At 52.0% G+C, this 24,688-nt stretch overlaps 7 protein-coding genes across 7 annotated transcripts; 6 read left to right on the top strand and 1 right to left on the bottom strand.

The window, feature by feature from the left end:
- The first annotated feature begins 2,265 nt into the window (after positions 1-2,265).
- BDZ99DRAFT_465103 (uncharacterized protein) lies at positions 2,266-4,263 on the top strand. The gene has a single exon (XM_033720473.1). The coding sequence runs from the start codon at positions 2,535-2,537 to the stop codon at positions 3,978-3,980; it is 1,446 nt and encodes a 481-aa protein (XP_033574135.1). The 5' UTR covers positions 2,266-2,534; the 3' UTR covers positions 3,981-4,263.
- A 2,240-nt stretch (positions 4,264-6,503) lies between these two features.
- BDZ99DRAFT_465102 (uncharacterized protein) lies at positions 6,504-7,763 on the top strand. The gene has a single exon (XM_033720472.1). It carries the CDS (start codon positions 6,684-6,686, stop codon positions 7,359-7,361), a length of 678 nt encoding a protein of 225 aa, XP_033574134.1. The 5' UTR covers positions 6,504-6,683; the 3' UTR covers positions 7,362-7,763.
- Positions 7,764-11,587: 3,824 nt separating this feature from the next.
- On the bottom strand, positions 11,588-13,542 carry BDZ99DRAFT_573054 (uncharacterized protein). The gene is made up of 2 exons (XM_033728255.1): positions 13,295-13,542; positions 11,588-13,212 (listed from the first exon to the last, which is right to left on the bottom strand). Exons 1-2 carry the CDS (start codon positions 13,373-13,375, stop codon positions 11,926-11,928), a joined length of 1,368 nt encoding a protein of 455 aa, XP_033574133.1. The 5' UTR covers positions 13,376-13,542; the 3' UTR covers positions 11,588-11,925.
- A 520-nt stretch (positions 13,543-14,062) lies between these two features.
- On the top strand, positions 14,063-16,407 carry BDZ99DRAFT_489641 (uncharacterized protein; the record flags this gene model as incomplete). The annotated part of the gene is made up of 5 exons (XM_033722996.1): positions 14,063-14,205; positions 14,257-14,455; positions 14,506-14,610; positions 14,670-16,295; positions 16,357-16,407. 5 exons carry the CDS (start codon positions 14,063-14,065, stop codon positions 16,405-16,407), a joined length of 2,124 nt encoding a protein of 707 aa, XP_033574132.1.
- Positions 16,408-16,519: 112 nt separating this feature from the next.
- On the top strand, positions 16,520-17,821 carry BDZ99DRAFT_75398 (uncharacterized protein). The gene has a single exon (XM_033728874.1). It carries the CDS (start codon positions 16,701-16,703, stop codon positions 17,616-17,618), a length of 918 nt encoding a protein of 305 aa, XP_033574131.1. The 5' UTR covers positions 16,520-16,700; the 3' UTR covers positions 17,619-17,821.
- Positions 17,822-19,642: 1,821 nt separating this feature from the next.
- On the top strand, positions 19,643-22,367 carry BDZ99DRAFT_447454 (uncharacterized protein). Its single transcript, XM_033718014.1, has 4 exons — positions 19,643-19,938; positions 19,994-20,473; positions 20,705-21,415; positions 21,462-22,367. The coding sequence occupies exons 1-4, from the start codon at positions 19,808-19,810 to the stop codon at positions 22,249-22,251; spliced, it is 2,112 nt and encodes a 703-aa protein (XP_033574130.1). The 5' UTR covers positions 19,643-19,807; the 3' UTR covers positions 22,252-22,367.
- Positions 22,368-23,809: 1,442 nt separating this feature from the next.
- BDZ99DRAFT_465097 (uncharacterized protein) lies at positions 23,810-24,289 on the top strand. Its single transcript, XM_033720471.1, has one exon. It carries the CDS (start codon positions 23,854-23,856, stop codon positions 24,133-24,135), a length of 282 nt encoding a protein of 93 aa, XP_033574129.1. The 5' UTR covers positions 23,810-23,853; the 3' UTR covers positions 24,136-24,289.
- The last annotated feature ends 399 nt before the right edge of the window (positions 24,290-24,688 follow it).

The raw sequence follows: 24,688 nt of genomic DNA, 5'->3' as shown, positions 1-24,688 counted from the left end.
TTCGCCTTTGCGTCGCTTGGGTTCTGGGGCATCTGGATGCTGGCCGTCTCGCTGAGAATCCGGCGATGGAAGAAACGTTGGAGAGGCGCTGATCGCCTCTAGAGGGACTTCCGTGGTGACGGGGTCGCCATCGTATGGTCGCTTCGTCGCAGTGTGCTGCGACATGATCAAGCGTGGATAGAGGTACCGAAAGCCTTGACGAAATCTAGAGGAAATTGGGCAAAAGGTTCATACAATATAAAGAGAATGGGACAGATCGCCGATGATGGTATTGCTTCAGAAATAGAAGCGTCGGAGAAAGAACCGAAGAGGAAGGGGTGGTGGATTTGTGAATGAACTAGTGAAGGTCGCAGATGAAGTCACAACGAGGAAGAATATCTATTGTCGGGCGCGGGTAGGTCTGCGATGACGGCGAATGAGTTGTCAAACTGGTCGGCTGAGCAAGGCTAAGCGACACGTTAGGAAAGTGATGCACGGGTCTTAAAGATGTGATGTGATGACCAATAGCGATTATGTTCGTGAGAAGAGATGCAATTAAGGGATGTCGACGGGTGCATCAATGAAGCGCTTGAAAGCTTCCACAGGTCATAGTCGTCAAATCGAAGCGCTGCCATCTGGACCGCGTGGAGAGAGAAGCGAGGAAGTGAGGTCGTTCGGCAGGCGGAGACGACGGGCCGAGCCGAGAGAGGCCGACGTCACGTTACTTTTCCCAGTCCGTCTACTTTTCCGTGAACTTAGGTCGTACGGAGAGGTGGGACAGAATTTGAGAAAGGATATGGTCGTATACTACCAAAAAAGAGATAAGGCTCTTCGGAATTACAAACCGATCAAGTATGGATTCTCTGCAATCTATCCACATCGACCGACCAGTCTTGCAATATATTGATTGAGAAGGCCATAGGCTCCCGCATAGAGTCCATGCTGCGAATGACAACGAAGAGCTGTTATAAGGGCGGTTCACGAGAATTCGCTAACCTCAACACTCTGATAGTCCACTTTTATCCGATCATTCTCTGTTTCGGTATTTCGAATCGACCTACCACGTGCCTACCTGTGCAAATGAGGCTTTGACTTAAATGTTACATTTAAACTGCCCTTCTCAGTAGGAATGCCGGATGCCATCTCCTCGAGTCATCCGTGAGTCGCCGTCAAGCTATTGACCCCCCACCTGATGGTTACCCCAAGGAGAAACATACATGGGGCCCACATCTCGAATAAGGCTTTGAGCCACAACGTGCAGCTGCACCACTAGATATCCTCTGAGAGGCTCAAATCGCCTAAATACACACTCACAGATCAACACGAGAGGAGGGTGGGGATTATCTTCCAACTTTATTAAAGTACCGAAGTGTCCACAGATTTGCTTAGGTAGTGTGAAAGAGATTGAAGAGAAGAGACTAATGAGAGTATAAGCCTAGAACACTATTTAGTGAGGATCAATGCACCTGGTAATTCCTCCGAAAAAGATTAGTAATTGTTTGCGAGCAAGCCTGCGTGCTTGCTCTCAATGCCGTTGTGCCCATTGCTCGGAATGCGTCGTAGGGCAAAAAGCACTGGATCAGACCCCGATGTCTGCATCGGCCAGTAATTAATATGGAGCGGATCGCAAGACAAGTCGGATTTGATTTCATAATGGAGAGAGATGTGTTTTACAAGTATCTGCTGATGGCGTGAGAAAACGCGACAGCGTGCGGCATCTTTAGCCGTGGACAGCGCCAGACAAGAAACAATAATGCGAAAGTCAGGGTCGTTCGAATCAGCCTAGATTTTGCTTCAATTCGAAGCATTCACGCGGAGCATGAGAAAGGTGGCACTCTACATGTGCGCGTGTGTGACAGTGCTTGGGGTGCTTCAATGCATTTTCAGGAATCTAAACGGGAAAGAAGCTCTTCACTCTGGGTTACGTAGGAACTTGTTGAAGCACTTCAAGCAGTGATGGACAGGTACAACTATGAGACAGCGTGGTTAATAAGTGTCAATAGAAAGTGGCAGTCCACAAATCCGTGAGGTATGCATACTGTTTCTGTGCTTGTGTACGCTTGTCTAGCACCGATTGAGGTCCTCCAGTATGCTATTACTATTCATGAAATACCAGCTTTGGCAAGCATGATAACTCTCTGGGCCACCTCCGACGGTGCTGAACTGCTTGCAAAGATGCGGTGGTGGTCGTGGCGATGAAGATCGTCTGGTGTTGCCCGGCCAGCGGCGTTTGTTGTTTCAGTTCCGTCATCCCCAGCCTCCTCGTTCAACCACCTCCATTTTGCTCCCCAAAATCCCAACCACCACACGCATATCTGTAGCGCCACAGGGCTAAACCACCTTTTCTTTTACAATCAACATTCGTACTGCACTTCACGTCTGACTAAAAATTAGATCCTCCACCCTCATCGTCAACACCGCCTTCTCGAAGTCTCAAGGCCGGCATTCATTCCGACTCCACGACCGACTGCAAACCACATTCCACCACCTGAGCCTAGGCTCAAGCCTTCGGGCGAACCACATTCCTCCTACAATCACTTCACGGAAACCAAACTATGGCGCCCCTCCCAGCATCCCTCCTCTCCCTACTGCCTCGCAACCTCATCTCCTCGGCCACATCAACTACCGACCTAGACCCGCGCAACCCATCCGATCTCTCGCCCATCGCAGTCCATGATCTACACCACCGCCTCTCCAAGCGTTTCCAAACTGCCGACTTCAGTGCAGGCGTCAAGCCAGCCAACGAAATCAACAATGTCGGCTTCCAAGTCCTCTTCGCCCTCATCGGCGTCGGCATGGTACTCGGCAGCATTTGGTTCTTCTTCTGGGCCAAGAACGGCGGCTTCCACTGGAAGAAAGATGACTGGGACGACTACAAATCCACAGTCTTGCGACGCAAGGGGCCAGACGGAAAGACCTTGTCAAACGCCACCAAGAGCACGAGACTAGGCGGCGGTAGCGTAGTTCACGGAGGCAGCTACGGCAACACTGAGACGGTCAGCGACGGCTACACGGACGAGACCGGCACATCAGCCGACTCGAACGAGATGCGCGAAGCGGAAGCCGGCCAGCGCCACGGCTTCGGCATCCGCGGCGGCGACGCCCGCAAGCATCGCAAGGAGAGCAGCAGCACCAAGCACAAGGACCCCGAGCTGCGCGAGTACCGCCACGAGAAGGCCGCGCGCGTGGGCGGGCTGAACCGCGCGCACGACGGCACCTACCACGACTACTCCAACAGCTCCGACATCTCGCAACAGCCCCTCGTCCAGCCCAAGAAAACCGACAAGAAAGCCCAGGAGAAACGCGCCAAAGAAGCCAGGCGCTCCGAGAAGAAAGCCCACGCCGCCGAGGAAAAGGCACGCAAGGAGGCCGAGAAGGCTAGCAAGAAGAACAAGACGGCCAAGCCGGCCGCCAAACAACCCGAGATGGCCGCGGCCGTTACCCTCGCTGAACCCGCTGGAGCCTCTGCCTCGAGACCTGTTGGCGCGCCGGCCTCTGTCCCGCACCCCGACGCTCTCCACGCCGCGCGCCGTGCTGCCCCGTCGGCTGCCTACTCCTTCATTTCTGGCGACGACACTAACACGGTCTACACTGGGGCGTACACAGTACCCTCCGCGCCATCTGAGGCCGACAATTCGTACTACTCGTCCTACCGCCCGCACGCGGCAGCTCAATCCCAGGCGCGCGACCGTGAAGCCCGCCCTGAGTCGCACTCGCGTCAGTCGTCGCCGCGCAAGCAGCATCGGTCGTCGCGCCAGTCACCAGCTGCGTCTGACATCTTCAGCGATGGCACTCAAGAGACGGGCACCAAGAGCTATCCGTGCTACATCCCTGGCCTCAGCGCTGGCAGCGTCGGCGTGAGCGAGAGCGTGAGCCAAGTTGGTGGACGGAGTGAGAGACAGGGGCGTGAGAGCCCGAGGAAGGGGAGGGATGTGATGGATGGGTATAGGCGGGGTGGTGTGAGGGGACGGAGGGACAGTTTGAGCGATAGTGACTCGTGAGGGAGACGAGAGGGAGTGGTGTGTTTTGATGGAGCTGGACGTGAGCGTTGTATGATGGAGATGGATGGCGTATACCACGGCTTTTTGTCGGTGTCGGCGTTTTGGGACCTGGGTATACTCCAGACTGCACGACTGTGTAGCATGGCATGGTATAGCATAGGCATGAATGGAGCTGGGATGAATCGAGATGGGATTGGACGACGACTGTATGTATGTAGAAAACAAACACACAATCAAACAAACAAACGTACAAATTCGTACGGTTAAAAGAAGCAAAAAGCCGAATATAATCATGCCGAAGTGCCTACAATGATCTATGATATTTCCTTACACTCTTCCGTCACCGTGTCGTGCTTCAAGGAAATATCAAAGTCCTGTAACTACCTATAACAGCCCAGCAGGTTAAAGAATGATCCAGCATGACGAAAATCATGTTATCCGGGTGCTCAAGGGTGGGGCGAAGTGACGGTGGCGGGTAGGTAGCTGGGCAAAAGAATTTCGAAGTACCAACTGCATGCTCGTACAAACTTCGCCGTATCTACCCCCTCCTCCTTTTCTACAAAGCAACAACGCGAGTGATTCCCTTTCCGGTCATTGACGCGGCTAGGGAAACCTTTTCCAGCATACGCTTGCCTCATCAGGCCTCCGGCCACCTGGGAGATCAGATACGAACCCCGCATGGAGCTTGCCGCCCGATATGTAGATCCAGCCAGCCATCGTGAAGCCAGCATTCCTTTTTCTCGGCTTGGGTAAGCCAGCTACATCTCGCAAGTCGCCACGCTGGGCGATACGGAATCGCAGCTAGCCATCGGCAAGCCTATCCGATCGGAGGAGGCGTGCGACGCGGGTATGCCGAGGTGTTGGGTGGGGAGAGGGGAGCTGAAGCCGAGAAGAGGAGCTGCAGAGTGGATCGCCCTGCATGCTGCATACTGCAATGCGCGGTGCTGTGCATGATGAAGGTGATAGGTCGCACGAGAAATGGAGATAATGCAGGTAATATAATTGGAGAAGGAAGGAATGTGAGATTGGAGGAATGCAGGATGTACAGCAGATCATGCGGTACCAGAGAACTCAGATAAGAGATCTGTGAAAGAGGTGGAGGGATGGTTGGCGGGGATGACTCTACAGAATTACTAGCACCCGCTAACTACAGCTTCTTAATCCGACAACCGCCGTTAGCGACGCAGAAATAGAGGAAGCGATTCCGGGAGTCTAGACGTGTTGCTTTCACGAAAACAGGATTGCATATAAGCTTCACCGATTACGAGCATCAGGCGCGATGGCCGCTGACCACCCAAGCCCCGCTGGTATCTGAGCGAAGGCGTCAGAAATCAGACCACGGAAGTTTCGCAGCGGTCGGAGTCGATACCGATGTGAGACTGAGATGGAGGGCTGGCTGAGTGGAACAGACCGATGAGGCGTGCATATTGTGGAGAGGTGGGGGGTTGGGATGGGCATGTGGCTTCGAAGTCGTCACCTACCTGGTACGCTTCGGAATGGAGGCGTTGCTCCCTCAGAAGCTGTCATGAGCGTCCAAGAGTCCCGAAAGAACATGGTGTATTGGAAGGTAGGGCTGAGTAGATCGGTTAGGCCGAACTGGCGTTCACGCATCAGCACTGTAATCGCTGTCAGGGCTGGATAGAGGCATGGATTCGCCATCAGTCAGCCATTCGTCATGGCCGCGGGTGCGAAGAAGCTGATAAGGGGTGGCATGGCTTTACTAAACAGAGAGTTGGGAGGCGAAGCGGTGAATCGTTGGAGGGAGAGATGGTGTAGGAACTCCGAGGGGGAGTTTGGTGTCGCCTCGCCCCCGCAAAAAGGCGCCTGACAGGCCCCGAAGAAGCCCCTCGATGACCTCTTTGGCCAATTCACTCTCCTCTCGCGCGTACAGATCGGCCGGCACTCTGCGTCCATCCTGCATGTTCTGTTTGCCGTGAGACGCGGCTGCTTGCCCCATGAGCAGGCCCTCATGCGGCCAGGTCTCTAGATGCAGGTGACCGCTCAGCGTCTCTCTCAGCACACCATCAGCGACCCTCGTTGCCCATCACGCGTCGCCGCCGTCGCCCACACTCACAAGTCATGAACGCCTTGTATTGCTGCTTTTAGACACCCTGCACGCCTCGGCTTCCCGCACGCTTCCGCTACTGTGGGTGTGCTGCACTGCAGGGTACACTGCATTCCCAGCTGAGCGAGCACCTCTCCCGATCATGCATCTATATAGTCCTATCAAGATCCGCCCCACGACTCGTTCTTGAGATCAGAGGAAGCGCTGTGGGCGGTGGGTGTTGCTTTTCTATTCCCTTTGCCTCTCCACGTTTCCATTTCCTCCAGGCAATAGCATCTAAGGCTCAAGGCACCACTCCTCTGTCTCAGTCTATGATTCATACTCTGCCCCTGCGCCTCAGTGATATTCCACGCGGCTCTTGCGAAGTGCGTATGCGTATGTCACGTATATAGCAACCTGCGCGTGCATCTTCCCGCTCCGCTACCTCTTCTCTCCCCGCTCTTCTACAAAGCACTGCCGTCGTTACTGTTCCTGGCGCTTGCTCTCCATCTCCCCCAACTCTACTGCCAGCCTATCGACCGGCCGCGGGCCGGAAATCAAAAGGCTCTGAGGCATCACCGTCGTTAACGCCAAATACCGCGCCAAACCCTGCCTCACTGCTCAATCAAAAGGACACCTGGACCTCCTTGCTTGTCAAGATGCCGTCCTTCGTCAACTCTAGGACCTACTCCTGGCCCCCTTCACCCACTCACCTCTCGCTGTCCAGCCTGGCCGACGCTTCTCCCAAGCCCACTGGCCTCCCAGACATCGACGACGACCCCTTCTCGCACTTCCTGACCCCCGTCAACGAAGAAGACGACCCCTACGACGCGCTCTCCCTCTCCGCTGGCATCATCTCCGCCCCAGAACCCACGGCCTCGAAGACCACGAAGTTCAAGTCCAGCGTTGCGCAAAAATGGGCTCGCTACGTCGCGCGTCACCACGCCGACCTCCACGAGCTCTACCACCCAACCCCCGAGGAAGGCCCAGGCAACGACGACGATGACGAAGGATTCATTCTCGACCTCGACGATGCGCGTTTGGTAGATACGCCACGCGCCCGGGACTTGCTCTCGACGCCTGCCATCACGCTGTCTCAGCCGACGAGGGGCCGTGCGCAGGAGCTGCTGGTGCCTGGAGGACGACGGTCGCGCCGGGGTCGCGCGAGCAGGACGCTTTCAGGTCACCGGCATAGCTGGCGCGAGCCGAGTCCGGAGCTCTTCACCGTCGCGGAGGTGGAGGAGGCGGAGAGCCCGGTGCGTGAGAGGAAGCGGCGGACTGCGACCGATGATGGTGACCGAACGGGAACCCGGAGGTCGGAACGGGCGAAATTATGACTTCGGCTGGTGGTGGATTGTGGAGGGTGTTTCGGGATAGGGTATGCGGGGTGACTTGTTGCATTGTGTTGGCGTTTGGGATATCATTGCCGGAAGTGTTTCGACTTTTTCTTTTCGTGGTTCTGGGTTGCATTTCTCGGCTGCATCTATTGGCGCATGGGACTTTTTTTCTTCTCTGCATATCTCGGCGTCATCACCTCCATATTTCCTTTTTTTTCATTTCGGACTAGGTCCGGGGACTATGTGTCCGCAATCTCCTTCGCATTTGTATACTGTAATCTGCATACATCATTGGGCGGCGTTTCAGGACCTCATCATATTTCACTCTTCCCTTAATAGCATATTATCGTCAGAAGTAGTATTTCGTAATAGTATTGAAACGAGCAATAGACACATCTAGGCAACAAAAATATGGTCCATGCTACAAGTGATCCGGGACAAGTCACGAGAAAACCAGTGGGTCACATGACCGTTCCTTTCTTTCCATATAAAACCTCAACCAAGAACGCTGCTGTTCGATAAGGAGGAGCTTCTGAGAGGTTGCTTCAACAATCCACGGGTGAAGGCGATGATGGAGGGGTGTTCTGGCAATATACAGACACGAGTTAGATTATGACAATCACCTACAGCAATCACTGCCGGTAGCAAATAGGGCGCTTTCATGTACACAATATCGCGTTCTGTCAATGTTCAGATGCTACGGCCTGCAAAACAACAACACGGAGAGGTCCATGTGTCTCGCAACAGCAACAGCTACGGAGAAAAAACTTCATGGTGGATTCGGTGGGACCGCCCCCGAGTTAGCCACCCCTCACGAACGATAATACTAACCATCTTCTCTCATCAAGCCCACCCATGCCTCTCTCCCCCCATCGCTCCTCACAACCACCACCAAAACATCCCCACCATTAAGCCCCTCCCAGAACCACCGCACACCCCCACCATGGTACGCTGAGATAATGAGTTTTGCAACCACCAGCCCGATTATCGCCCACCATCGTTTTATCGCCCACCATGGTTCTCCTCTTTGCTCGTTTGCTCCGCGAACCCGCACCCCATCGTGTCTTCGTCCGGGAGGTTTGATCTCTCCAGCCGATCCACACTCCATACCATCGAGTGTTTTGCTCCCTCCCCCGCCGAGTGTCTTCCCTGCAGACTGGAAGTTGAGGAAAGATGGAGGTTTTTATATCCTTCGAAAGGAGGGGAGTTGAGAGTCACGCGTAGAGCACGTGGTCATGTATCAAGACTAATACGGCGCTGTGCGATTATTCGATTTCGGTGTCCGCGTGGACGTCACGAGTAAAGCACGGAAGCACGTGTGATGTCCTTGGGAGTTGCGTATATAACCTCGCCAGTGGTGATCTTCCGGAAGTCAGTGGGGGAGGTAAAGGAGATGAGGATGATCAAAAGTGCACGGTCCAACGTACAATGGAGAATCTGGAGTAAAAGAGGCAAATACGCTATCCGATGGCTTGTGGCAGCTCTGGTGCTTCAAATTCCTGAGAGTTCCGCTGGATGGTTGATCGAAACAGGACACGTTCGCGACATATGGGGTGCTTGTGGTGGGCGGCTGAAGACTGACTTCGCTGATAAAGAGTACTATGTTGAAGAGATGCTAATATTCGACGTGAGGAGATGATGCTACGCTTAGAATACCCCACTCAAGATCTGGACATCCACATTCTTCTAAATGGTAGTCAGCATATCACCAACACTGCTTAACGAGCCAATCCGACCTCTGCAGGTCCACACATCGTCGAAATCCGAAGCTTGGTTTGATCCAGACAAGACCCGACCATGAGATCCTCTTGTGTATGGTTTCTAAAACACACCAATCTCGCTTATGAGGCGTTTTCAACTGGCTTTTGGATCTCTCTCCTCCTTGTTTGCTTCCGCTGCCGGAAAAGAATTCGATTGCTGGTCTGAGACGTATATATACGCCTCCATACACCCGAGCTTGGCAGCCATGGGACTCAGCGGTTAGCACGTGATGGGATGAGAGGTGACTTGGTGGGGGAAAGCGTTCATCGTTTGAGGATGAGTCTGCGAGGAACATTCAATGTGAGAAAGGATTCTGTGAGTGGCGACAATGCAGGCGAACACTACGGCGCCAGCTCCTACTCCGCCGTTACCTCCCCCCCTGCGCCGTGAATCTCATTCCACGGTATGATTCGACGCTTTGGTTGTCGTAGCTTACTAGGTTGATGAGAGTGCCTATAGGTACCATGCTATCCTGACATCTCAATACCAGGCTAGCTCTCATTAGCACATCTGAAATTATTCCTAATTGCGTAGTCAGATTCAGGCCGTCTCCGGTTTTACTCGCCAGATGGATGTAGCGTCGGGCCAATCTGAACATATCGCATACCTATTCTGTGACGCGGCTGGATTTGCGTTAGCACTGGTTTCTGGCGGGGCCATATACAAAGGATGTGCTGTGGATTGCGGAGTACGTTGGAGATGGGAGAAGAAGGCTCATAGGTATTTCTACCGGTTATCGAACACGCTACTGCTAGTCGTTGGAACTCGTAACGAGGGGTGAACGGGTAGCACGATTAAGTGAACGGGTGTGCCTCCCCCATGTCGAAGTCTCGAAGTAACGTGACCGACGGGTATAAAACTTCTCTATTCCGCTTTCAAAAGAGGAAGTAGAGAGATGTTTAACACCGAGGGACTAGGGAAAGGGAAAAAAAATTATACTCGATGGTGATAATGGAGGGATGGTAGAGAGGTTCGAAATATTACAGGCCTTCGAACTACGTCTCGGGCGTGATAAACACAGGTCCTGCAACTGCCCATGTTGGAGGTGTGCTGTAAAAATAGGACTGAAAGAATGTTGACGGTCTTATCAGCTTCTTCTATACGTAGTGGTCCCCGTCAGCTTCAAGTATTTATCAAGATCGTCGACTGAAGGTAGTGTTGCTTATGATAAAAGCATGGAGATGTTGAACGCCATTAGTAGTCTTTTGAGCACTGCACACCTCGGCTCTTGCACCCAGCACCCACTGGCCAGCATGTTTCGATCGAAACAGGATTTTGATCCTTCACTTCCCAGACGCTCCACTTTCCACAAGAAACATCGATTTGGAAGCCGGACGGTGTTGAAAACCCGACCAGCACCCATATCTGTGGTCACCGTCGGGTTTTGATCCCACCAGCAGGGACCCATGACCATCTAGGATGTCCCGTTTTGATCCTCCCAGCCCCAACCCCATGACGAACAAGCCTACAGACTCCTCTGCTTTTATACCTCGCGTGCAGGCAGAAAACGAGCTGGGTCACATGACTTACACGTAGCTCGGCGGACCAATCAACTACAATACCATGAGACCGGAATATGGCGAATGACCTGCTCCAGCACGTGCGCGAGGGCTTCGGCGGTCAGAGGTAGCCACGTGAAGCACAGGAACACCGAACGTTGTTCGTGCGGAGGGGTATAAAAAATCGTCCAAGGGAGTGGGAGTTGGTCTTCTCGGAATGGGTGAAGGAACTAGGAGGGAATCAAAATATCGACAACACTCGCCCTGATGGAAGCTTGCTGGGGTCGTGGATCAAATCGCCGGAACTAAGGACCCCATGGGGCCTGCAGATTAAACCCATTCAACCTGGCATGGAATGATTAAGTAGGTGTAGTGGACTGGAGCAAAATACAGACTGGAACAGCAACATGGACCTGGGAGGCTTGGGGGCCGGTCCCGTCAAAACCTGCTAATGATCGTCAGTATAACCAAGCCTGATGAGCTAAAGTAGCAGAACCTAAACCAATATCAGCTGGATATTCTAGGAAACATATTCCGTATCCATGGACGAGGCTCAACATCATCATCCAAGACAGATATACCTCATCACCCCACTTCACAGCAAGACCACCGAAACTTACTCCCAACCCAGACCATGAATTCCAGAAGCATGGTGTTTGATCTCAGAGCACAACACACTCATGAAGGAGGATCGACATCCTGATTTTGACCAGCCCCATCACACTACTCCATTCACAATTTGCAATCGCAAACCGGAGGGAAGACTCTGAAGGAAGAGAAGAGTTTTATATCGATGTGTCGAAAAGTGGCGGCCCGATTTGCTTCCGTGACGGAAGATACGGTGAGATTATGTCCGATGCTGAGGTCACGGGGTAGAGAGTTGGTATCGTGACGTGGGGATGGAGGGGCAAGGATGAGGATCTTAGTGCGAAATGGGAAGAGAAGTTTTACTCAGAAGTGAAGAATGTGGGATGAGTTATAACCATGAGTAATTCATGAGCTATGAAAAGCCCACGAGCTAGTATTCAACTTATAGCCATAGCTGTCTGCTTTTCCAGAGTCTAAAGCCCGGGATATACGTGCCTAGAAGCCCCCAGAGGCAATCTTAATGCTCATAGGTGTTTCAATGCATACCCAAGATACCTACCCGAACACTAGGGCCGATGATGCCTAAACCCGCCACCGTGTCCAACGCGATAGCCCAAAGAAACCCCGTAAGAAGATATGTCCAATAATTATGCATGAAAAGGGCTCTCAGAGCGATAGAAAAGATATGGCACCACGATTAGTGGTGATGAGGTATGCTAACCGCGCCGTGCCCTCCCAGACCTGGTGGTCTTCGAAGTTGAAGCGTCGGGTGCGGTTGACCTGGCCTGGCTTGCTGCAGTAGGAGCATTATAAGATCGGGCTCCTCGAGCTGCTCGTTTCGGCTCCGGAGCAGGCTCGGTGGTTTCTGCATCGTCAGCATGCGCCTTTCTTTTGCGCGTAGGTGGCTGTGGAGTAGCGTCCGACGTGTTTAGTGCCGCCGAGGCCTTTGATGCTTCCTTGTCCTTCGAAGCTTTTGCAGCAGCCTTCTTATTTGTGGCCTTTGTTAAACTTGCTGGGCCAACCCGTGTCGCAGTAAGCCCCAATCCAGCCGTGGTGGTCGTGCTATTAGCTGTCTCGGTAGAAGATGGAGTGGGTGGGTGTTGTTCAGCTGTAGTAACGGCTGGAGACATTGGTATGGCGAATGGCGATCGAGTAGATGAATCTGCGAAGCTATCGTTCCTAGCCCCAACGGGTTCAACGTCCTCATCCTGCTCTGCCGTGCCCAACTGTTGAGAAATCCACGACGCAATACCAGCAGCGTGAGGGTCGTCATCATCGCGGCCGAGTATATCCTCGGTCAATTCTCCGGCAATATCCTCGGATTCGTCTTCATTGACCATCATCCGCATGGCATACTTCAACAGGACTGAGCGGTCAAATCCTTCGAGACCTTGAGCGTCTGCTAAACGATTCTGCAGCGCAGTCATCAGGGCTCCTGGATCAATCCCACTGGTTGCAATGAGCTCTTGCATCTCATCGTCTTCTAATTCTGGTGATGGAGAAAGCGGGCCCGTAATTGACGCTGCTCTTCCTTTGCCTGATTGAGCAACAGCATGTTCAGATGCTTCTTCTGGTTCGTGTACCACCAGACCCTTTCCTTTCGGGCTTCTTTCGGCAAGCTCTCGCCAGTCTTTGAGTAGCGCGTACGGCTTGACGGTGTCGTCAAGAAATTTAACTTTCGCAGCACGTTGGGCGTCTCGGTTGCTTTGCGACAGCCACAAAACGGTGGGCGTTGGTGACGTTGACCTGACGGGCAGCGCTTGAATTTTCCCACCCTCCACCTTGCGTCTCTTCCTTCCAGGTATGGTCTTCGCGCCCCTCTTCCTTTTTTGGCCTGTTTTAGAGTGGCCTTTAGATCCTAGCGTTCCCTCTGCTTCCTCCACATCAGCGTCAGAACCCTCCTCTATGTCGTACCAGAAGTCAAACAGGTCGAAATCGTCGTATTGATCCTCGTCGAGGTATATAGGCGGGGGTGAAGCTACGGCGTGTTCTGCGAGGTCATCCTGAAACAAGTCAGCGGTTGAGCGCATGAGTCCCACCGGACTTGCTCCCAAGAGCACGTTCCCGGGCCAGATTCTATCTTACTGCAGCCTGATATGTTTCCTCGATGTAATACCACGGGTCGTAATCGCCGTCTGAGTAGTTACCATCGCCATAGTCGCTCATGTTTGCCCAGCTGCAGTGTAACGGGCGCTCGGCGGGGCGCGTCTGTCGGTACGTCGAAGTGCGGAGTGGAGTTCGTGATAGTGAAAGATCTCGAGGGAATGATTACGCGGATTAGGAGTTGCTAAACAGGCCAGGAGCCGCGATGGGGTCATCCCACAACGCGGAGCTGAACGCGTCGAGGGAGGGGTTGATTGGCAGCGCACTGCTGACGTCGGAGATGAGCGAAGCAGGCAGCTGGGAAGGATCCGATGCGTGGAATAGATCAGTATTGTGATTGATAACCTTAAAGGGAGGCAATTCGAAGTTTGGTGTTTGGTAAAGGAGTGTAGTCTTGATGGTTGTCCGTCAACCCTGCCCGCTGTTGTCCATTTGGGACGTTGTGGCCAACGAGCGAACCTTGTGACACTCCACAACACCATGCATTCCTCCCCAAACACGTTGGAGCATACTCGCTATTAGATAGACATACCATACAATTGAAAACAGCTCCATTATCAAATTTGGCGCGCTGAGATATTTCCAAGACGTTCACATTAGCAGCTTTCCCCACGTTTCGGCTAGACGCGGGACACTTTCCCCGGATACATTCACTTCTTTCCTTCCTTCCCAAACACCGAGAAATGCCGCACTCTTAAAGACTTCAGATCGGATGCCACTCCTAAGACCCATTCTCACCAGTCCTCAATCATGCGCGCCCTTCGTAGACCAAACCAACTCGCCCGCCTTCTCAATGCCAGCACAGCTTCCGGCGCCCGCAGGAGCTCCACAGCTGTGCCGGTAGCGAAGCCACTAACTTCAGTGCTAATTGCGAACCGTGGAGAGATAGCCCTGTATGTGGAAGAAGACATGCACGAATCCTTCAGCTGACCAGAGCTTTCCAGGCGAGTTGGACGGACCGCATCCGAGTACGGCATTCGAACGACGACCCTCTACACCGACCCTGACGCGCGATCACAGCATGCTTTAAGCTCTCCATTTGCGATAAATCTGGGAGATCCAGCTGCGTACCTAGATGGAGACCGGATAATAGAAGTCGCGAAGCGGGAAGGTTGTGAGGGGATACATCCGGGCTATGGATTCGTACGTTCAGATGTCAGCTGTAGGATGCGCCAACATCAAGTCTGACAGAGCACATAGCTGAGCGAGAACCCAACATTCGCGCGGAAATGCACAGAGGCGGGCCTTACCTTTATTGGTCCGCCATGGGAAGCTATAGAAGCTATGGGAAGCAAAAGGTGGGCCTACATATACCAAAGACCTCAGGGTAATGAGCTGATTCGTGGATCACAGCAAGTCAAAAGACATCATGATCGCTGCTGGAGTCCCCTGCATACCCGGATACCATGGTAGCGAACAAGACCCGCAGTATCTAAAAGGTGAAGCTGCGAAGATTGGCTTCCCAGTCCTCCTCAAAGCCGTGAAGGGCGGTGGAGGTAAGGGTATGCGCATCGCGAGCACCCCAGAAGTGTTTCTCGATCAGCTAGAGTCTGCAAAATCGGAAGCACGGAATTCCTTTGGTGACGACGTGATGCTGGTTGAGAAGTACATTACCACACCACGGCACATCGAAGTTCAGGTCTTCGCCGACAAGCACGGGAATTGCGTTGCTCTTGGAGAGCGGGATTGCAGCATTCAGAGACGGCACCAAAAGGTCCTAGAAGAGTCGCCCGCGCCACATCTCAACGAGGATGTCCGACAAGATCTGTGGGAGAAGGCTCGCGCTGCAGCACTAGCAGTCAACTACGAAGGTGCTGGTACCGTCGAATTCATCTTCGATAATGACTCTGGCGAGTTTTTCTTCATGGAGATGAACACTAGACTACAAGTTGAGCACCCCGTCACCGAGATGGTGACAGGCGAAGATTTAGTCCACTGGCAACTGATCGTGGCCGAAGGCGGCAAGCTCCCTCTAACCCAAGCCGAAATTGAGCAGCGGATATCAGAACGGGGAGCAGCCATCGAAGCCAGAATATACGCCGAAAACCCAGACATGAACTTCATTCCCGACTCAGGCCTTCTCCTCCATCTCAAGACGCCCAAGGTCACACCCACAGTTCGTGTTGACGCAGGATTCGTTGCCGGTGATGAAGTCTCGTCACATTACGATCCCATGATTGCAAAACTCATCGTTCAGGGACCGACGCGAGAAGCCGCACTCCAGAAACTGCATTCGGCGCTTGAAGAGTACGAAATCGCCGGGCCCATCACCAACATCGAGTTCTTGAAGAAAGTCTGCGTAAGCCCCGACTTTATTGCCGGTAACGTTGAGACTGGTTACATCGAGAAACACCGCGAAGAACTCTTCGAACGGGAGACAATAAAACTAGAAGTCCTCGGTCAGGCCGCAATTGGTCTTTTGCTGCAAGAGACTGAGAAAGTGGAGCACGACGCTTTTGCCCGTGCTTCTGGCTCCGTCGTCGGCTTTGGCACTGGATACCAGCAACGCGAATTCCATCTCGTTGAGATACCAGCAGATGGCAAGGGCGAGAGCACGGCCACAACCGTCCGGGTGCGGCAGACTTCACCGGGGAAGTTCAACGTCGAAGTGAATGACACAGAGTACCTCAATGTGGACAGTGTACTGGATTCGGCCTCAAAAACAATCACGAGTTTCTATCCACACACGCGCCTCGCTACTACCTTCATCCGAGACGAAGAGCGCGTGATCTTATTCCAGCAAGGCAAGCAGTACAGACTCCAGCTCGTTGTACCAAAATGGGCAGAGAAGGCGCTGGGAATCAAGGATGTGACGAATAGCGTGCTGGCGCCCATGCCTTGTAAGGTGCTGAGAGTAGAGGTTCAAGAGGGCGACACGGTCGTGAAAGACCAGCCGCTTGTGGTCATTGAGAGTATGAAGATGGAGACGGTGATTCGGAGTCCACACGATGGTGTTATTGCGAAGGTCGTGCATGGCAAAGGAGTACGTCACAACTTATCCCCGAAAACCAACATCGGAACTTGATAAGCTAACTATCTTACAGGATCTTTGCAAAGCGGGCACAGCGCTAGTGGAGTTTGAAGAGCAATCATAGGAGGTTGTCACGATACTGGTTCTATTAAAGACATTGGGATCTGTTGTAGATACTAGGCTTACGCGACTAAACATTTTGCCTTGGGGCTACCCTAAATACTTGAACACATGCTCAGCTCCTAATAACACATCCACAATACCCATCCACTTACAGAACAAACAGGGACTAACAAATTTCAATGATCTACAGCAGATTTCGGAAACGCGTGGGCGACATCCTGGCGCGTCGGGGCACCTCTGCCTTTCTCTCTCAATGCCTATCAACACCATCAGGATCATCCATCGCTCCAGCCTATGCCTTTCGACAGCAAGTTCATCTTCCAGGCCAAGGGCGCTGAAGCCGGCGCCATCATCGACGACTGCATTAACCAGCAGTCGCACAGCCCAACCGAACACTACACCATCTTCGCCTGCATCCTCAACAATGTGCGCAGTGATATCACAGCCAGATGGTCCGCCGCGGCGTCAATTCTAGCGTTTATACGGACGATACTGGGTCTGATGTCTAATAGCTTGGATGAAATTCAAACCATTTCTTATCACTCGCCTATTCTCGCGGTCCTGCTTTCTCTCTCTTCCATCACGGCATTTTCATCGCGTCTCGACTTCAAGTCGCCAGAATCTCAGTTCCATAGGAAACGCGATGTCCACGCTTTGCGCCGAGCCATCCATGGCCATTTCAAGCTCTGGCTGCAGAACGAACGGATGCAGTTCACCTGCTTCTGCGTTGTGCTTGTCTGTCTTAGTGCCGTTCTTTGGTACATGCTTGTCGATGTCACAAGATATGGCGTTGTTGTTTTCGCCATCCCACTCAAAGCCAATGTTCCTCTCGGGGCTGGCCTTACTCAGCTACTTGGGTGTGTCACAATAGCTTTACGGCCTCTGCTTTTCGAAACAAGACGGATAAAAGTCCCTAAACTTTCTCAGAGCTTCCGGGGCGCGATTTCAGATCCACACGACAGCGAGAACATCGAGCTCGTCACCCACCGGCCGGATTTCAGCGGGCCATCAGAGCTCAATTCAGCACCACAGTACCCAAATTCGGGAAGAGAACTACAAGATGTCACCGTTATCCTTCGGAGCGCAAAACAGACGCCGACAGCTTCCCTAATCAAGGCCTGCTCGCTATCTCCTCCTTCAGACTGCTTGCGTACGGCACGGTTGTCTTGGCCAGCATCTCTATGTACTCCGCGTCAGATGCTGTGCGTGTGATGGTCGCCGTGACTGTTCGCGTAGGATTCGGAAGAGTTGCTGGCTTTTGGGTGACGAGGTCAGATCGGGCGGCCCGCAAGACATTCTTGGTGGATGTGCGGATTGCGCAGTTAAAGACGCTGGAGGAGGAGACGAGTGAGGTTTTGAGGGGGCCGGAGAGCTCCTAGAGGCCGCCCTTCCAGCTATGTGTACCTTCGTCACAGACATACGCGTCACTTCGATATGGCCCCATGCTTTCGACACCAGACTGGAATACGTGAGCGAATCGCTATCTGCTGCGTTGGCAAGGCTGAACCAGAGGTGGCTGCGCATTATGTGTGGCGCTGATCAGCCGCTACCGCTACGCGAATGTCTACCCTACAGTTATCTCAGGAACCTCAAAGACCCTCGGAGAGAAATTCCCCTCAGACACTCTAAAATTGTAGATTACGTGATAACTTCTGCCAAGTCCTGCAAACTTCTGAGCCAATCAGCGGCTACCGCCGCCACACGATTGTGGCCCCGGGAACTTCTGCGAACTCCTGGGCCAATAGGCGGCTAGTGCTGCCCTACCCCCTGTACGCCGCAGGCGTTAGCGCTTGCGCTATTTTCCAGCCAATTACAGAGCGCCGAGGGGGATTCCTCTCCGAGGGTCTGAGGGAAAATGGGCGCGTTTGCCTCATAACAAAACCTGTGGTGTTGCTTCAAGCCTATATATCGCCCCCTAATACACCACTAATTGCCTCACCGATACCTCCATTCAAAAGCCTGTTGCCTGTTCTATACAACACATCCGCAATAGAGTCCAGACTTGCCCGTTTTTCTATTGCAATGGCCCGATCAACTGGAAAGCAACGCGGCAGAAGCGAATCGATGCGTTGGCAACGGCTCAAGCACGTTGACATTCATCATCTCTGGCTGCGCCAGTAAGTACAACGGCACGAGATTGAAATCAAATAGACCCTTACGGCCGCAATGATTGCAGACAGCTTCACCAAGGCACTAGACCGCCAAAAGCACGAGAAATTCGTTGCACAGATTAGACTTGTGGACATCAAGCACCACATCGCATACAACACCACGGCTACCGCCTAGCTACGGCTACGGCTACGTCCTAGCACCTGCTAGGAGGTACTGGCTAGCATTTGCTATCAAATTAACTATTTCCTATTACTTCTCGTTTTCTTATACAGCTTGTAGCTTCGCTACCGTTTCGCTACAATCGCCTTATTAAATAATAATACCCTCCTACAACCTAACCTCCATATTACAGAACTCCCCAGCATATTACCTAAGTTCCTAAGAGGTGGTGGACCAGTCTAGGGGCAAGTACAAGCGTATACAGGTGTATCTTAACCCGCCTATACATCTACATCAGCCGCTGGGAGCCTAAAATTGGTTGCATCGGCCGCTAACTGGCTAGGAAAGCGCGTTATAGGTTGTAGGAGGGTATTATTATTTAACAAGGTGGTTGTAATAGGGTAGGAGATGCGCCTCTAGAAGTTTGGTATACAATAGAGTTGTGGTGGTGGTGTATAGTTGCCGTATTAATAGGAGGCGGTAGTTCCGTACAGCTTTAAAAACGCGTATACAAACTTTGACGCTGTACTTCGCCCCCTAATACGCGGGTTAGCCAGCTATACTATATAGTTTGTAGTAGAAAAATGGACTAGAATTAATTTACATTAACAACTAAGACCGTACCTGACGAAATGACCTTGCTACCCGTGTGTGAAGTTAAGACGCGTTGAAGATTCCGACCTGCTTACACCAAACACGCGCCCATTCAAGCTCAGACGCTTCACAGAGGAATTTTGGGTGGGGGGCAGGGGTGTGGCAAGGGTGTGGCAGGGGGCAGCATGGGGGTAAGGGGTAGCGCATGGTGCTATTGGCTCAGGAGTCAGCAGGAGTGGGGCTGTGGCTATGCATTGGGGCCGGTGGGGCTAGCACCGCCTCAAATTTCTCTGTGAAGCGTCTGAGGTTCCTAAGATAACAGCTGGCACGTCTGTCGCATCCCATGCTTGCGGCTCAGCGGCTGCCTAGGCCTAAGCCTCATCTATGCTCTGCCATGCCCTCGCTATAGGAAATCTGAATTTCCTATTTCCCAAGATCCCTCACCTTATTCTTTGTCCATCCAGCTCAGAACGAGAACAGCCAATCGGCACCATCGCCTCCCCTAAGCAATAACAGTCGCCCACAATACTTACGATATGAACTTTACTATATCTTTCCCTCCTTCCGAATCAAACCGTTCAAATAAAGGAGGTCGTTCTTCAGATTGTTCAACACCGGAATGTCGCTGCTCATTGTCCTTCGCCCCACAACGTGCTACCCTAATCAAGTGCGTATTCCCTCCCTCTTGTTTCCAGCCGCTGTCACCTGCTAACTAACATAAGTAGCACTCGGGTCGCTAGTTTGCAAACTGTGCAGCGCTTCTCCCCCGCCGCCGACCAAAACAAGCTGATATCCTCATGGAAAAAAATGAGTTCCGATAGAAAGGTGTCTTTGTCGTTTCACCAAACGATATCAGCCATTGTTCTCATCGTAAACATTGTCTGGACGGCCTGGGCGATGTCCAAGAACAACACCAGGAATGGTATCGGTACCCTCTTTCAGGGAGATTGTGGCGTCGTCAAGAAGCTAGATCTTTGGCTCCACCTGCTTATTAATATACTATCGACAGTACTACTTGGATCAAGCAACTTTTGCATGCAGATTTTGGTAGCACCGAGTCGAAGAGAAGTGGACGAGGCACATAGAAAGAGGAAGTGGCTCGATATTGGATGTCCCAGTCTGCGCAACCTGAGACACATCGCCTGGATTAGAAGAGTACTCTGGTTTCTCTTGCTTGTCAGCTCTGCATTCCTCAGTCTCTTGTGAGTTTTCTCATGTCTTGTCGCACGCGCGGTGGTCGATTCATCTTCGATTCGACCAGGTAGGAATCGCCGGAGCATCCTAATAGCTAGCCTTTGCCAAATATCTCTGCATGAAGGACGGTCGGCTTCTAGAAAACACATCTATAACAGAGATTAATCATGACTCAGTTGGAATTCTGCAGTCTTCTCATCACTGCCTATCAATTCATACTCGGTCGCATTTGTTACAAGCGATTTTCAGGATAATACCAGGCCCTGGAACGTTTCAGATGTCACCTCAGCTCAACTTCAAGTTCGAGCTTGGAACTTTGAAGTCCTGGACAAAACAACCTGCATCAAAAGATACACCGATGTCCTCGACGTTGCTGGAGATGTCGTTGTCATTACAACCCTGGCGAATAATTCGATTACCTTTAACGATGGGACGTCACTCATTTCCGATTGGCGCCGCCCTACGGTGAGAAATGCATGGGAGGATGCTCCTATTTGGGTATGTGATTATCCCGGCAGGGGAAGGTATGATTTCTGCAACTTTGACAACATGCGTCCACATGTGTCAAACTGGACAGTCTGGTTACCACCAGATTACCACTTGACCGTCAGCCACTGCCTCAGCGCTGGGACCGGGTCCAACAACAAGCGGTGCTCTTTTCATTACAGTCCGCCTATCATGATCACCGTCTGCATACTAAACGCAATAAAGTGCGCGCTCATCTGCTATACCGCATTTTGCGTTAAAGAAACCACTCTTATTACCTTAGGCGACGCCATTGCTTCGTTTCTAGAGCAGAACGATTCAAACACAAGCCAAATGTGTGGTTCAAACTTCGGGGACTTCGACAAGCAAGTGTGGGAGCTCACGAAACTTCCGTGGCATCCTCAGAAGCACACACGGTGGTTTGGGGCAGCCAGTAAACATAGATGGGTGACTACTATGGCTGTGTAAGTCGTATCTCGCATTTCTTTTACGTCGAACTTACTTCCGCAGGCCTATGGTAACTTTGATCATCGTTATCGTTCTCCTATCCGACACTCTGATTAATCAACGTTCCCGGAAACTCGCCACCGACTTTTCAAGCCTTTGGAGAGAAGGCATCGGAGAAGTCCATGCATACACAGTCACCGGGGGAGTCTTGATTATGGCGAATCAAACGAGAGCCTTCCTAGCCTGCGTATTATTTGCCAACATGTTCCAGGTCCTTTGCTCTTTTAACTATCTGCTCATCAACAGCCTCTTCACAAGCATCCTTGTAGCCTGCGAGTGGCTCAACATGACGCGCCATAGACGCCCGCTCCGTGTATCCTTCCCTGTCAAACTCCAGCGATCATCTTACTTCCTCTCTCTACCGCTGCGCTATGCGATCCCGCTTTCTGGCTCTTCAATGCTCCTTCATTGGCTTATTTCCCAGAGCGTTTTCGTGGTGCAAACAGCAGGGTGGAATGCCGACGGCTCGCGGAACTACGAATACGATGCTTCGAGGGTGGGCTGGTCAACCATGGGCATCATCTTTAGTCTAGTCGCAGGCTGCGTTATTGTTTTCACGGCGCTCCTTTTGGGATTCCGGAAACTACCACGGAGCGCAATGTTTGCGCCCTTGGTCAGAACCTGTAGCGCTGCGATTAGTGCGCAGTGTCATCGCCCACCGAAGGATAGAGAGGCTCATCTACTGCCCGTTCAGTGGGGTGTCGTGAGTTGGGATGGCCGGAAAGAGGTTGGGCATTGCAGTGTTGCTACTGTGCGTGTTGCGCCACCGATTCCAGGGCATATATACCGATAGCATTCTATGCAAGATTACCGAAGACTACTCAGCATCAAGGCCTTTCGTTCGATTTGTCCTTAGTTTGATCAAGAGTATACTCAGCTCCAAGACTGGCAACCCTCGTCTTAAAACAGCCAATTCCACACCCCCATCTTTACATAAGCACTTTCCTATCTCGTTCAGGAAGTTGAGTTGCTCTAGCTCTAGCATGAGCTAGGGTGAGCGGATCCTAATCATCCGACGCGGGAATACAATTCTGAGCGCGATCATCCTGCTCCTTGACTGCTGCGATGTCTGCCATCGACTCTCTTGACATCTGACGATCCTACCACCTCATCGTCATAGCATTACTGACACTTGCTTGATAACACGACTCTTATCCAGCTGCTCCGGTCGAGTTGCGCCGACCACAGCCCTGCGAGAAGGCCGAAACCCCTTGAGATTGGGTAGGTATTCCGTCGTCTCCAATTTATCGTTTCCGGTCCTGGAAAGCAGCTAAGGGCAATATTAACACTAGAATTTTGAGCTCAGCGCGAGAATTAAAGACTGGATATAGCGCGAGGTTAAATGACTGTACTCAGCACAAGGCCACGAGGCTGTATTCATTGCTTGCCACCGTTTGGGATGCCCTAGCCTGTTATTTATATTTATTCATATATTAACTCTGGCATAATTTCAAATCCTCCAGTCTATGAATTCGATCTATTCTGCTACACAACAGCCATGAATGTCTGTAGTAGAAGTTTGCCAGCGCCGCCCCTGAATGCCTATAACTTGCTGGACAAGTGCGGTGGGGTTGGTAGGACTGTTATTCTGGATATGTTGAGTATATGGACTCCACTATTTTAATGCGTAGTCTTTTCTTCTTATGCGATGTTATTTAATGCTATAAAAGATCCTATTGGTATTAAAACATTGCGAGGAGAAGGACTGTAGAAACAGGGGACGTGATTGGTGTTACAAGGCCGCGAGGCTGCCGTGGTGGTGGCTTAGACCTTGACAGGTGGTGAAGGGGAGAAAAGAGTCTTGTCCGTTTGTCGCGAACCTCGTCCTTAATAACTACTAGTCTTCTCTCGATAACGGTTTTGAGCACCAGCACGCTCGCTCCTAGTATTCTACTGGTAATGAACTACTGTTCTTTTGAACAGTTGCTGCTCTCTCTACGTAGTAGTGGCTACTCTAGAATACTCTGGAAGTGCAATCCTCGCCTAAGCGTTCCTCCGTCGTAGCTAGCCTTCCATCTGAAGCCATTTGAGAGAAGGTCTTTCTGCAGAGGGGACTCGGTGTTCGGAGGACACTGCGCTCGCAAACGCCTTGATCCTGTATTCTATTCTGATGATCCGAATCGCGGTATGTAGTCCAAGGTTGCCGATCGCCTTCGTCGGAAGGAGAAACCCTTCAATTCACGAACAACCCTCCCCGGCATTGCAAGCATCGAGGAAGATAAAGCACCCGAGTATGCAAGTTATCCGAGTTCGCCGCTGGCCAGTCCCAGCCGCCAGTCGATACTCAGTGGCACCTCCGCAGAGGAGAGATCAACGCAGAAGACAGAAGAAGAGACATTGATGCAGGACACGTACGATAGATGCTCTGGGATGCATCCAAGTGCCCTCAACTTTTATGAACAGGTATGCCGCGTTACTACATTTTCTCCTTTGTCCCTATAGTACCGCAGCTGACTATACTTTACAATCGGAGGGCATGCGATCCAACACCTTGCAGGTCCTCAAAGAGATATACGTTTACAACCACCACCTCCACGCTAACTACCGCCCTCGATCCGAGACCGAAAAGACGCTACAGCAACATCTGCGTCATTTACAGCAGAGCTGCAGAGAGCGCGTCGAAATGTTGGAAGATCTGTCGCGAGGCTCTGGAACAGCGCCCCTGCTGTGGAGGTGAAGGCGCCGAGAAAGAGAATTATGACTAGCGTGAAAGGAAACGGAGTGGGAGTGAGAATGAGATGGGAGACATGGCGAGAGGAGTGGATATGGGCGTCAGAATGCCCCGGCGCTTTCTAGAGAACATGAAGGCGAGTGCTGGGGCTAATGGCTTTTACATTTCGAAAGTAAAGCCTCCAGCTATCTTGCTTACGACATCAGCTACAAGGCAAGAGATTCGAAGCATAGCAGTGCCTTGGACGTATGTGGTAAGGCTCGAGCCAAGTTTTGGGGTTGGAAAGTGTGTTGGATTAAAGAGATGCAACGGCAACTTCGGCGCGTGCCGACCCGCTGCCCGGCTCCCTCCGCGTCATGATGAAAAAGCTTGTTCCTCGGCTTTGTGGGAGTAGACGAGATTAGGATAGGGAGTTGGGTAGATCTAGATGAGTTTGTTAGTAGAGATGTATTGGATGCATGGAAGATAGACGTATGGTTGTGAAGTGATGCTTGAAACTTAGACTTGTTGGCACCCATCAAAACCAGCCCCCCCACTCCAAAAAACCCCACTACACCCT

This window comes from Mytilinidion resinicola, assembly GCF_010093595.1.
Source record: "Mytilinidion resinicola strain CBS 304.34 unplaced genomic scaffold BDZ99scaffold_14, whole genome shotgun sequence".
NCBI lineage: Eukaryota > Fungi > Ascomycota > Dothideomycetes > Mytilinidiales > Mytilinidiaceae > Mytilinidion > Mytilinidion resinicola.
The sequence above is the reverse complement of the archived record's forward strand: the minus strand, read 5'-3'. Positions and strand labels throughout refer to the sequence as shown.

Excerpts from the sequence above, each read along its gene's own strand:
- BDZ99DRAFT_465103 (XM_033720473.1), top strand. The coding sequence starts at position 2,535 with ATGGCGCCCCTCCCAGCATCCCTCCTCTCCCTACTGCCTCGCAACCTC.
- BDZ99DRAFT_465102 (XM_033720472.1), top strand. The coding sequence starts at position 6,684 with ATGCCGTCCTTCGTCAACTCTAGGACCTACTCCTGGCCCCCTTCACCC.
- BDZ99DRAFT_573054 (XM_033728255.1), bottom strand. The coding sequence starts at position 13,375 with ATGAGCGACTATGGCGATGGTAACTACTCAGACGGCGATTACGACCCG. Across the intron at positions 13,213-13,294 it reads AGGAAACATATCAGGCTGCA|GATGACCTCGCAGAACACGC; the intron begins GTAAGATAGAAT and ends GACTTGTTTCAG.
- BDZ99DRAFT_75398 (XM_033728874.1), top strand. The coding sequence starts at position 16,701 with ATGCCTTTCGACAGCAAGTTCATCTTCCAGGCCAAGGGCGCTGAAGCC.
- BDZ99DRAFT_447454 (XM_033718014.1), top strand. The coding sequence starts at position 19,808 with ATGAACTTTACTATATCTTTCCCTCCTTCCGAATCAAACCGTTCAAAT. Across the intron at positions 19,939-19,993 it reads CAACGTGCTACCCTAATCAA|TAGCACTCGGGTCGCTAGTT; the intron begins GTGCGTATTCCC and ends AACTAACATAAG. Across the intron at positions 21,416-21,461 it reads TGGGTGACTACTATGGCTGT|GCCTATGGTAACTTTGATCA; the intron begins GTAAGTCGTATC and ends TTACTTCCGCAG.
- BDZ99DRAFT_465097 (XM_033720471.1), top strand. The coding sequence starts at position 23,854 with ATGAACAGGTATGCCGCGTTACTACATTTTCTCCTTTGTCCCTATAGT.